This window comes from Mus caroli, unplaced genomic scaffold (genome assembly GCF_978045245.1).
Source record: "Mus caroli unplaced genomic scaffold, Mus_caroli_1 scaffold_1, whole genome shotgun sequence".
NCBI classification, from domain to species: Eukaryota; Metazoa; Chordata; class Mammalia; order Rodentia; family Muridae; genus Mus; species Mus caroli.
The window spans coordinates 19,381,224-19,394,717 of NW_028227256.1; the positions used below are offsets into that span (position 1 = coordinate 19,381,224).

The following is a 13,494-nucleotide window of genomic DNA, read 5'->3' on the forward strand; positions in this document are numbered from 1 at the left end:
TCCACACTGGGGATATCCTCTACTCTTACCCTCAATTGTCTATGTAAAAGGAAGTCAGAGGAAATGTCTCAGTTCCTAAATCCTGGGGTCCCCTGTCAGCCCCTCCTCACTTCAGCTTCTCTTCAAGCTTGTACCCTCCTTGCTACTCCTCTTTGTCCTCCACTCATTCATTCCCAGATCCTGCCACTTCCAAGCCTATGGCCCACATTGACCCCTTCCCTCAACCCTGTCATTCCCTGGGGATGGCATCTTGGATTCTGCTGAGCTGTATTCTGATCACATTCATTTCTTTTCTTAATACCTTGAAATTTTGTAAAATTAATATCACTTATATTAACACACATGAACTAATTATATACAAATACACATTAAAAGTATTAAATGTAAATTGTAATAAAATGTATAAAAAACATATAGGTGAATTTTGTGTTTATACACATTTTCTGTGATTTTGATTTTTTTTTTTTTGAAAATCAATTTTATGTGATTTTGAGCAAAGAGCCAAAAGGCTCCCTTGTAAATACTTGTTGCCTTAGAAACAAAACCAATAATGATGCCCTTGAGGTCAGTCATCCCTGATGGGGTTAAATTCTACATTATAATACTTATAATACATAATAATACAAGTTCCAGGTTGTTTTCATCTATTAATAGTACGCATTGTGTTTTGAGAACCATTGGTCAATTCACTTCATTACAAAGTCTCACATAACTATTCCTTTACCAGAAGGCTCTCTGAAATTTATCACTAGTCAAACGTTAATGGTCTTATTTTATAACAACAACAAAAAAAATCAAATCAGTAATCCTAGCCTTGATACACCATTGATAAGGAATGGGGAATAATAGTGCTGGAGGAGGGTTTAGAAGAAACATACAGTATTTTAATTACAAAAGCTGCCACATTTCTTAAAGAGTAGAATAAAAATTGAGAAATGAGGGAAATTTCAGATTGTTCAAAGAGGAAATAAAAATAAAGCCATAATTGTTGAGCAATAAAGAATTAAGAAGTATAAATCTATAGAGGCAGTAAAACATGACATAGTAAATAAAGAGACTGTTTAGAAGAAAAATATTGTGAATTTTGGTGAATGACAAAAATACCGTTACTGAGGGAGAAGAAACCATGAGCTCAGAATGGAAGAGAGGGGAGACAGGCTTTGTCTGAGGTCAGGGACAACAGAGTTCCCAACATCTGTCACTTGTGGTGAAATCAAGGTGAGATTTAAGAGCAGATTAGTAAAAGAATTAAAACCAATCAATAAGATGAAATTAGGAAAATAAATAAAGAAAATGTATTTATTAATTTAATAACATTAAATATAAAATATAATAACAATATAATTTATAAGTAATACTCTTTAAGAAAACTATAAAATGTGATACCTGGAAAGTTCACAGGAGGATGCTAGGACCATCTGCTGATGGGGATGGGAGCAGACAGAGAGGTAAGGGCAGCTGTGAGACAGAGGTGTTTGCTATCTTCTCTTCCTAATCCAATGTTCTTTTTGTGCCTATTTATTGTAACCAAATCTCACAAAGCAGTGCACTTCATATAAGTAGCTAACAGTGTATGGTACTTGGAAGGCAGGCAGTATGTGGAACTCAGTTGAAATCGAATTTAAAAGAATAAAGCAAAGGAAAGTGTTTCTTTTTTGTTCTTTTCTTTTTTTAATTAGGTATTTTCTTCATATACATTTCAAATGCTATCCCAAAAGTCCCCCAGACCCCCCTTCTCCCCTCCACTCCCCTACCCACCTATGATGATGCACCTAAATAATTTCTATACAGATTTAAGAAAATTGTTTTCAGCTAATGAAGGAACTAACTTCATTAGGAAGTGGGAGGAAGTCATGAAGAGAAGAAGGACCAGGGATTAGGAGAGAGAGGGAAAAGAGGGATATATATATATATATATATATATATATATATATATTCATATATATGAGTATGAACAATACATATGAATAACCCATACTCATATAAAATATTCATACATATGTATGAATGTATGAGGTAGAGAAAGAATCTTCCCAAGCTGTAGCATTTCACATAGGCAACACAGGCTTCTTTACATGGCATTTATGAACAATACCACTTAATCCAAGTGGTAACATTTTTCTTTCAATAAAAATGTTAGTACCTGGGCACGTTAATCCCAGCACTCAGAAGATAGAGCCAGGTGAATCTCTGTGAGTTCAAACCATCCTGGTCTACATTGCAAGTTCTGGGACAACCAGGGCTATGTAGAGAGACACTGTCTCAACAAAGTATTAATTATTGTGTCTGTTCCCATGTGCATATAGATGGCAAGTGCCAGGGCATGCAAGTGGAGGTCAGAGAACAACCCACAGAGTTGGTTTTTTCACTCCATCTGTGTGTACCCGGGAGTGAATACAAGTTATCAGGCTTTGGCTGTAAGTGCCTTTCTTTCCCAGCTGAGCAATCTCCCTGGTCCCGGTTAAAATCTGATAGTCAAAGCCTTTCTCCTTTGCAGAACATAGGGACATAAAGACAGGTATGAAGGAGGAAGCACCACCATAAACTTGAAGCGCAGGGGAACTGCTGCCTGCTCTACTCTTCTTAAAAAACCCAACACCAAGGCAGAAAAACAGTAGTCTTATAAACACAGCAAACAGCAGTATCCCACTGGGATGCTAAACCATCTCCATCCTTTCTGTTCCTTAGCGTCTCAGACATACTTATGCAACCATAGATTACATGCTCTAGTCCAGTGGTTCAACAGCTGAAAAAGTCTTTCAATTTATTTGTCAACATAATCACACACAATGCTGTTTAAAATAGATATTCTAGAATGCCGAGTGAGCTTTGAGATTCTGTGAAAGCCTTCTTACGTAAGCAGATGCTGTGACCACAGGGATAATGCTATTAAGGAGGAAAAATGGAAGCAATAATAATGGGAAGAAGAAAAAAAAAGCTGGCAAGTTAAATTGTTTCATAATTTGCTTTACCATTGCTTTGACCTAATAGGAACATAGTAATGGTTTATGTAATATACAAAATCAAATATTATGAAATTTAAGCAGTGTGTTATCATATTTTCAAGTGCAAAATCCACGGACACCCCCCCTTGTTTGTATTCATCCTCAGAGTGTACTTCTTAAGATCTGACTCCATAAAAAATTTCTGAAGCACACATTTATATGAAAACATCCTTTGCATAAATCCACTGACCCATTTTTTTTTTCTAAAGTCAAAACTGCATCTGGGTTTTCACTTGCATTGTTGCACAGAGCTCAACTGCGTCCTCGTAGAGCCTTGAAGATTATATACTTCGAGTTGCACAACTGACCTTTTCTACAAAACGTACAAGGCAGGCATCACCTCGAGGGCGTGCATGCGCATTGAGGAACATTTTGGAACTAAGAATCGCGTTGCCTTTCTTGTATATGAACCAATTTAGATGTCAAACACTTCTTTGCATTTCCTTGGGTATTTGTAAACATGGCTTTTTAAATGTTTCTTTTTTTAACTTAAAGGAAAATATTTGATCACTTTATACTGATTACTAACCAACAATACCTTCTTCGGTGAGCTGCACAGAAGAAAAAATAAAGACCATGCATTTAGCGGATTTTTCATATAGTAAGAAAGCAAATATACACACACAGTCCTGGGGTGAAGACCGAAAGCCCGGCATCTCCCACACAGCCCAAGAGTGGGAGGCCGAGAGCACTGTGCTCACCTGTCTGGCTGAGCTGTGATGTGCTTCTGCTTCTTCGAGACACAATGGCTACCACTTTGGCACTCAGGCTGGATCTCCGCTTCTTTCCACCAGCTCCAATGGTACCCACGGCCGTGTCCGACTGGCTGCCGTCATTATGCTCCAGTGTATATATCTCTCCACTTACACTGGTGCTCTTGATGATGGCTCTTCCTGAAGTCCCCATCCGTCTGCCTTGCATTTTGGGGGTAAATGAACTATATTTACAAAGTAAAAACATATATGCATCCATAAATTACAGGTCAGCGTAACTGAAACTCTAGAACTAATTATCTTGAAATAATCCAGACACATTTTTTTTTTAGGTGAAAGAGTTAGCTGAGTACTATACATGTTTTAAGACCACATCATTTTTTTTATCTCTAAAATAATATTTATTTTATGTGTATGGGTGAAAGTGAGAGACAATATAAATTCACAGAGCCCATGGGATTCAGAAGAGGGCATCAGATCCTTTGGATGGTTGTGAGCTGTCCTGTGAGTGCTGGGAATTGAACCTTGGTCCGCAGCAAGAGCAGTGAGTGCTCTTAACTGTTGAGCCATATCTGCACCCCCATCACTTTTTCTTAAACATGTTTGCAGAACTAACAACCCAGCATGTAGGTAGCAGATGTGCAGCTCGGTCTTCATGTGGGTGCCCCAACAACTGAGGCAGGGGCTGTTGCCTACTTGTTGATCCCACTGACCTAACTGTTTAGCCTTTGTGAGGGTGGATGCACCTCACAGAGGTGCACTGCAGAGACTTGATGTGTCAGGATGGGTCTGGGGATAAACAGGAGGGGCCTCCCACCCTCTCAAAGGCGAAGGGGAGGGGCATGGTAAGAGGGACTGTGTGAGTGTGGGGGAACCAGAAGGGGGGCAGGCAGTGATCAGGATGTAAAGTAAGTGAATGAATAAATAAATAAGGAGAAAAAGATGTTTGCAGAACACAGAGCAAACAAATTTCTTTTTTTAAAGGCAAGTTCTCACTTTGTAGCTCTCACTGGCTTAGAACTTGCCATGTAGAACAAGTAGGCCTCAAACTCACAGCCATCCACCTGACTCTGCTTCCTGAGTGCTGGGATTAAGTTGTATAAGATTCACTACCATACCTTGCTCAAAGCTATAAACCTTTAAAACCAGTAAAGAGAAATATTGCCAACGCTGTTGCTGGGAACTATAAACAACCCACAATGCTCTGCCTCTTCTGCGCTCTGCCAGTGTCATAACAATGAATCCATACGGTTGTTCTGTTGATTTTTTTACCATCTTGGTTTGCAATACCAAATACACATTAGATGTGACACAGATAGTTAATAGGAATACTGATATTTTATGTGATTCAGAACAAATTCCAAGATTTCTACAAATAATAAACCAGAAACCAGTGAGGTTTGTGTGACTTACTTGTGGTCACCTCTATAATGGTATTTAAATTAAAGGAGAAGTTACACAGAGATGAATTCAGAAAGGCGGGGTTAGCCAGAAAGATCAGAAACTCTTGGGCTTTGGAATCCCAGGAATTTCATATTAGAAACCAAGACTGTCTTTTGATGAGAATAGTTTGGAACATTTAATCTTTTTTTGTCTACAGTGGTTTAACTGGGACAACATCAATGTACCAACAAAAATAAAACCATCTTTGAGGTGTTAAGATTAATTTCAAGGCCTCACACATACTAGGCAAGGACTCAACTACTAAACTAAGCCTCCCCCAACCCAATGAGTGAGAAGGCATTGCCATCTCTCATTTTGTTTCAACTAATTTATATATATATAAAAGCTTTAGATCATTTGCAAACTATATTTTGCAGTTTATTTTTCCAAACATTAATGAGAAAATGACACACGACTAGTCAAAAGCTGACTACCAACAACTCTAATTGCAGCAGAAACCCCATGTTTCTCAGTACTTATCTGCACCAGCTCCTCTGAGTGCATATGACAACTTTTAGCTTAGTATTTTCATGGCACTCCCGACTAGCTCTCTAACTCTTGTGTTTGCTCCAGAGACTCTCTTCCTTCTGTGTAGTAGCATGCCCAACATTGATACGATAGGTTTTGCATCATCTTACTATATTTTATTTTGTCATGTTTGGTTGTTATCTCTTAGAAGCCTGCTCTTTTCTTATGAGAGACAGGACAGTAGTAGATCCAGAGAGGAAAGGATGTAGGGAAGAGCTGAAAGGAGTAGAAAGCGAGGAAACTATAATCAGAATCTATTATAGAGAAAATAATCCTTTTTCAATAAAAGTAAGAAAGATGAATGAAAAATACTGACTCTATACTTTCTCTTTTAATAAGTGTTATCACTAAATTCTTCTGGGCCCTAATTTCTTATTACTGGCTTGCCCATTTCTGTGGTGGATCTATATAAACTGACAAGATCAGTCCTTTTCACGGTCATAAATGTATCCACCCTCATTAAACACTTATAGCCAAGAAATCAGCAGTGTTGTATGTATCAGTAGCCTCTGTGCATGTGGATTAAGGGCAGAGTCAGCCTTACACTGCCTTCTTCAGGAGCTCTCTGCTTTCCTTTTTGAGAGGGTCTCTCACTGGGGTCTGAGGCTCACCAGTTAGCCTAGGCTGGGCTGCCAGAGAGCAAACATTTGCCTGTCTCTGCCTTCCAAAATCTGGAATTGAAAAGTCACTTTTCCTTGCTTCATAGCAGAGCAAAATAATAGCTCGATTCACAGCCAGTGGATCCTAGAGCAACATCCTTCTGCTATTTTGCTATTTTCAAAATGAATCAGAGTTTCTTTCTTTCTTTTTTTTTTTTTCGAGACAGGGTTTCTCTGTTGTAGCCCTGGCTGTCCTGGAACTCACTCTGTAGACCAGGCTGGCCTCAAACTCAGAAATCCGCCTGCCTCTGCCTCCCAAGTGCTGGGATTAAAGGCGTGCGCCACCACGCCCGGCTGAGTCAGAGTTTCTGTGAAGATGTGGCTAAAAGAAGAGCAAGGAAGAACATAATGTGTCACTCAAGACTTCTTGTTTTCCTCCAAACAAGCGCATATTGGGAGAGGGATGTCAACAGTCTGTCCTCAAAGTATTCCAGGTCTGTGGAATCGATGTGGTCCAGCAGGGCAGCCAGGCCTGGTATCAGAGAGCTGTGTTCACAGCTGTCAGGTTAGAACATCCTGGAAGGGAGGGATAGATCCCTAAGCCAGGTACCCCACTTACTCAGAGGAGCCCAGCCTCTCCTCTGGGTTTCCATGGGCTTATTTTCTTACCCTGAATCATATGGTCCATATTCTTCAGTCCTGGTGCTACAGTAGGGTGATTGGGGATAATCTCCAGTCTTTCCGACTCCCTGAGTGACTCTACTTTCCTGGCTTGTTATGTAGGTTATGAGAATCAAACCCAGTTTGCCACGCTTGTGTGTCAGCTAATTTATCAGCTGAGCCATCTTCCTATTTATGTATCAGTAATTTTTAACGCATTCTATCATTGGATTTTCAGTCTCTCATTTGAGTATTTTTCATTTTATAGTAATGTACAGTAGGTAAAGAATTATAGTAAGGAATTTTTTTGTATATGGTCTGTATCATATACAAACCAGAATAGTAGAAAGCAAACGTATGCTAAGCCATATCTTAAACTCCATCACTTTATTTAAAGATGTATGCAGATTGAGGCCTCTGGCACATAGGTAACAGATGTGCAGCTTGGTCTCCACGTGGGTTGCCCAACAACTGGAATTGTGGCTGTCCCTAAATCTCTTGTCTGCCTATGGATCCTATTTTTCTAGCTGGGGTGCCTTGTCTGGCCTCAATGGGAGAGGAAGTGGCTAGCCTTTATTTTTCTTTATTATATCCCATAAATGGAGTTCTATTGTAGTTCTTAACTTCCATGAAAAAAAATACTAATGTTAATGTTCCTTGGACTTTTAGCTAAGATTGAGTATGAAATGTCATTTGACCAACAGTACTACTTTGAATCTCTCTTATTTGTATAGATGCTTACTATAGTTTTTACATAAAGATGCTTATAGCTCACTAAGTCTTGGAATATCTATGTTGTTCAGTGAAAGAGGTCAAGGATTTTCAGCTCAATTGACCTACCAACATAATCAGTCATGGTTCATAGCTTCAGTAGAAATAAACTTTCTACACCATATTGCCTCCCCCTTTTTTCCACTTTACTCATTTGGCTTCTGTTGCTCTCCAAAAATGATGGTAAGCCTGAACTGTTGAAGATAACAACTACCCAACTCATTGAACATGGAAAAGTCAAGCTGGTCCCTACCCAGAGCCTTTCCCTTACTGACTAGTGTTCATTTTACTGGAAGCTACTCTGCACCCTACCAAAGGGAAAAGGTAGATTATAACCCAGTTGCAGACGATTTGATCTGCAATGGCAATCTGCCTGCAAGATGCACTACTACATTAGTGGCAAAAGCTCATGGGATTAACCAATAAATATCTGATCCAGTTTAAAGTCCACTCCATGAGATAGAACTTATCCACAATATGTTCAGGTGGCTAAGGATCTGATATTAGATAGACAGGGAGCTAGGGGGTGATCAAATTCAAATCTCCCAAAGGAAATAGAAATGAAATGACCCCTAATGACATTCTTCTCAAACTTGCCAGAGAAGCTTTTTGGTTTTCCCTGCAGTAGATGAGAACAAATACAAAGAATCACAAATGGACAACGGAAGACAAACACCTAGGGACAGTTGACCTTAGCCAAAAAAGGCTAAGAAACAATGAATTATTTTTTTTTAATGAAAGCTGAGAGCTAAAATTGAATTCCATTTCACAGAAACAATAAGGAGAAAACAGATACATATTCATTTAATTGACTGACTTTATTTAATTGTAAACCTATTTTCAATGAAGAAAATGTGGTGTCTCCATCAAATACCTCCTTTAGATCTGAGGGAACCCTACAGGAGAGTAGACAGAAAGAAAGTATGGAGTAAAGAAAGCCTGCTATGCACATTAGGACCTACACATGTATGAACTCATACAATGATGGCAACATGTCTGTGGGGCATACAGGTATGGGCCAAGTGGACACCTGGTTCTGAGGGGTGAAGTAGACACATGACCCTGTCCCTAACCCAGAAGCTGTCTCTGCTTGAAAACTGATCCATTTAAGAGCTTTCACAGAGCTTTAGACTTGGATGTATTAGGTCTTTGTTTTTGTTTGGCTGGTAATACTGTCTCCTTGTTGTGTTTTATAGCCTGAATGGCAATTCTATCATGGAGTCAGTCGTGCTAAGGTATGGAATCTATTACATTATTTTCAGGAAGTAGACTTTAAGAGAATTACACCTAATCTCCTGACCTATGACTTTGCAAGCAGCTCCAAACCTGAAAATTATTACATGCATTCCATGACATAGATATATTTTTGAACAGCAAATTGTTTACCAGCCAAACAAAAACAAAGATCTAATACATCCAAGTCCAAAGCTCTGTGAAAGCTCTTAAATGTACTAACCTGTTTTTCTGCCTTCTGTATTTCTGTTTCTGGCCGAGTGTTCTTGTTAAGTGACATATGACACACCAGAACAGGGATTTTGTGTTTACAAGTTCACCCTGAGACAGGCTCAAATCACACGGGAATCCTGAACATAAAGTGTACCCTGATAATAAAGACTTCCTATTGCCTTAAAAAAGAAAAAAGAAGAAAAGAAAACTGATCCAATGTAGTCTCACTGGGTATACAAACTACTCTTAAGGCCAGACCCAGAGCCCAGCAACAGACGACCAACAAACAGCGAACTCAGTAACATTTTTGGAAGTTGCCTCATAATGCTTTCTCAGGGGTTCTCTCTCCCCTTACAGATCCTTTGTGTATATACTAGGACTTTTCACTTTGTGTTTTTATAGGGTTTCTGCATGTACTTTCCTTTGGTTCTTTGTCTTGTTTGCTGTGTAGTATTCTGGTTTGTTTTTATTTTATCTTATTATATTTTAAATGCCATTTAATATTCTAATAAGAGAAGGAAAGGGTGTGGATTCTGATGGGCAGCAAAGTGGAGGGGATCAACATAATCAGAACATAATGTATAAAAAAGTCCTTTTCAATGAAAAAACTAATCCAATCATTAGTGTGTACTTGGATCCTTTAAGATAAATATCAAAGGCTTTTGCTTTATGAAGCTGTTTGGAGTCTTACTGCATGCTAGTCCCATGGCTCATATTTTGTATTGCTAATACTAAGGTCTGATCTTATACTTAGCACACAACTGTATGTCTTTCCAAATCTGATATACCCTTTCCATTTTCAATAAGTAAGTGAAAACATGATCCATAAATGTGGCAAGATTTTCCCTGTCTAATTAATTTAAATATTAGTGCAGCAGGAGGCCTGTGATTGGATAGTGAAAGGGAGGCAGAGCTAACAGTTGCAGAGACTGGGAGCGACACAGAGAAGGAAGCAAGAGGAAGATAATCCAGATTTCCTGTGACTTTAAATAGCCACAGGCAGCTATAAATATCATATAGGGATAGAATAATTGGGATAACTTACCTAATCTAGGTGGACAGCTTGTACCTTTATCAACTGGCCCTGAATTTATTGTGTGGGCATCTTGTGAATTAAGAATGTATTGATATATAAATCTGACTGATTTATAAATCTGATAAGCTTCTAGAGTTTTGTTTTATTGGGACCGCCGACCACAGGAAGTTTATGGTTGAGAAGGTATGGGCCACACTGAGACAAGCAAACTGGAGCTGGGAAGATGGTGATTGGTCGCTGTGGGGCTAGCTTAGAGAAAGAGGAGGCAAGACCACTACAGGGTCAGAGAGTAGCTGGGTGTAGAGTGGGAACTTGCCGTTCATTTTATATTTTCCACAATACATAAACATTCAAATATCCTGTGATACAAGCCACCTATGCAGTCTAATAAAAGCCAATTTTTTTTTTTTATGAGCTCCACTCCAACTACTTATAAGAAATGTCTTCCAAGCACCCTCTATTCACCTTCCACCTTCCTCTTTTTTGTACTGACTAGTGTCAGGTTTGTTTCTAACAGTTTGCAAAAATTGTTTATGGAAGTCACCATTTTTGCTTGTTTGTTCGTTTTGAGACAGGGTTTCTCTGTGTAGCCCTGGATATCTTGGAACTCACTCTGTAGACCAGGCTGGCCTCGAACTCAGAAATCTGCCTCCCGAGTGCTGGGATTAAAGGCATGTGCCACCACGCCTGATGGAAGTCACCATCTTAACACAGAAGATAAGCCAGTAACTTGGGCTTTTATTGACCTAGAACCCATGATTCAGATTTAAATCCTTATTTAAAATCTCTTACTTCAGCCATCCTTTTATCTTCCGCAATGACCGTATGCACATGATTATGTGAGCATGTTGTGTGCCTGTGTACATAATCACACACGATTCTGAGGTCATCTTAAAGCGAGCTCTCATTCTGTTGTTTTCTTTCTAAGGAGTTAATTAAGATATTAGCATTCCATCTGCTGTTAAACTCCAGCAAATGCTTCAGATCGATGGGCTTTATAAAGGAGGAAGGCTTGGTACACTGCTGGTGTGTACGAATTTACTTGAGAAGATGACAGAATTTACACAATCAGAAAGGAGCATTGCCTCTCCAACTTTATGAATGAAATAAAAACTACAGATGTACACTTTAAGCATAATTTTGTAATATGGTAAATACATCTTGGTTTTAAAATAAGTAGCCTTGTATCATTCCTAAATGTTGCCAGTGGGCATATAATACAAGTTATTTTAATAATATGTAACTTAATTTTCTCTGGAATTCCTTTATACAGGAAAGCCATTATACAGGGGCATCATTTGTTAAATAAATTAGTATTTAATCAAACGATGTCTCATTGTCATGGAAGATGGACCATGACATAACTAATTTGAGCTTTCAGTCTAGAAAAGAAAAAGAAAAAAAAGTTGATAATTAGTAGTACAAAAATTGTTGAGAATGTGTAGAACAATAATGAGAATGGGGCTATGCCTCCTGTGACTGGTGACTATTAGGGCAAAAAGCAGCAAAGACTGCAAGTGGGATCTAGAGGGGCCTGGAGGACTTCATGAAGCTTGATGTGATAATATTTTACTCCTACTGTTAAAGAGATGAGTGTATGTGTGCATGTGTGTGCACCTGTTTTTTGTTTTTTGGTTTTTTTTGTTTTGTTTTGTTTTTGTTTTTTTTCGAGACAGGGTCTCTCTGTATAGCCCTGGCTGTCCTGGAATTCACTCGGTAGACCAGGCTGGCCTCGAACTCAGAAATCCACCTGCCTCTGCCTCCCAAGTGCTGGGATTAAAGGCGTGCGCCACCATACCTGGCCTATGTGTGCATGTGTTTGGCATGCTATAAATGAGTATATAATGACAAAGATAGTAAGTCTGTACACACTTAGAGAATGTCATCTGTATGGATGGGGTGATTTTACATAATTTTTAGGAAAAATAGATCTATTTATTTAACACTAAGATCCTATCTATGATTAAATAGATCATTAAAATAAAAAAGTATTGGTAATATATGATTACAAACATTAATTTTAAAAAAATAAGAAAAACAAAAGTGAACCATTTTGAGCTCCCTGTAATGTAACTGAGAAGACATTTCCATGCCTAGAGATATGGACCTTAATGGGCTATACAAGAAAATCTAATTTGTACCTTTAGGTGATTTTCACTGCATTATTACAGTGTAGCGAGGCTGGACAAACATTGGTAACAAATAAAGAATAAAGAACTAAGATCTCCTTTCAGAAGTCTATTGTCCTTCAGAAGGACGTGGGGGGCCAATAAAAACAGTTCTATTCTTAGGTTTGCTGCCTATTCAGAATAAAACTCATATAGAATATATGTATTAACTAAGTTAAATCACAGTTCTGTCAGAAATTTAAAACAAAACAAAACAAAGTGAATAACAGGTACCGAATTTGTAGAAGCAACTTATATGTGAAACTTGTACTTCTATGGGTTACAGAACTATCTACCAAAAAAAGTCAAGGGCTCATTATGAGAGAGAAGTAACTTAAGGGATAATAAACAGTTAAGACATGTTCACACTGTTGTTAAAATTCAGTATGAAACTTTGTACCAGTGCTCCATTAAGTTTATAATGACACAGTCCTAATCATGTCTGGGAGACAGGAATCAGAACCTGCTGTCCAAGATTAACATGCCACACCCAGGCATCTAGCTAATAAGTTCAAGATACAATATAGGGAGTGACATTTGATAGGTCACACATATCAAAGTGCCGCCAGAAAGTGTTGGGGGGAAAGCAGCTCAGAAAAATAACTGAGGGGGGGGATGTATTCTAATTCAATCTGTTTAGATTCAAGCCTTCCAAATCTTTAGATATGATGGTATTTTAATATGTATTTAATGTTATGCTCACATGTACACACATGTTGATTGTTAACCCAAGGTTATAAATCATCTTTAGGATTATAGTCTTTCACACTATTTATTGTTCCTAAATTTTACATTTGTTCTGAGCATTTTACGTTATGCAATATACAAGGCGATATATGATTAATTTTATTTGCCAATGGTTGATACTAGCACACAAAACACAACTCCTTTTTGTATATTGATCCTATATCCAATGACCTATTAATTACACCGGCTGTTTCTTCTGATTCTTTTGTTTTCTGTTCTTTTTATCATAGAAACCAAATGTTCTCACTAATTTCCAGTCTCCACAGCATCCATGTTCCCTGGCTGTATGTAACACTGGCTAGGGGATTGTGAATATTACTGGACAGTAGTGGTGTATGTGTGTGGACAAGGGGGAAACTGCTCCATGCTGTGTTGCTG

The 13,494-nt window shown here is 38.4% G+C and overlaps 1 protein-coding gene across 50 annotated transcripts in view; it reads right to left on the reverse strand.

Moving 5' to 3' along the window:
- Rims1 (regulating synaptic membrane exocytosis 1) overlaps window positions 1–13,494 on the reverse strand; it is a 542,679-nt gene that overhangs the window by 66,147 nt on the left and 463,038 nt on the right. For 29 of the 50 annotated variants that reach the window (XM_085835957.1, XM_085835954.1, XM_085835944.1 and 26 more), the window contains one exon: window positions 3,707–3,942. The exons of 10 other annotated variants lie outside the window; for them this stretch is intronic. In XM_085835957.1, coding sequence (XP_085692083.1) covers window positions 3,707–3,942 — 236 coding nt within the window. Of the gene's footprint in view, window positions 1–3,706; window positions 3,943–13,494 lie in introns of those variants that run through there. 11 more of the 50 variants (XM_085835946.1, XM_085835950.1, XM_085835995.1 and 8 more) reach the window with 2 other exon arrangements.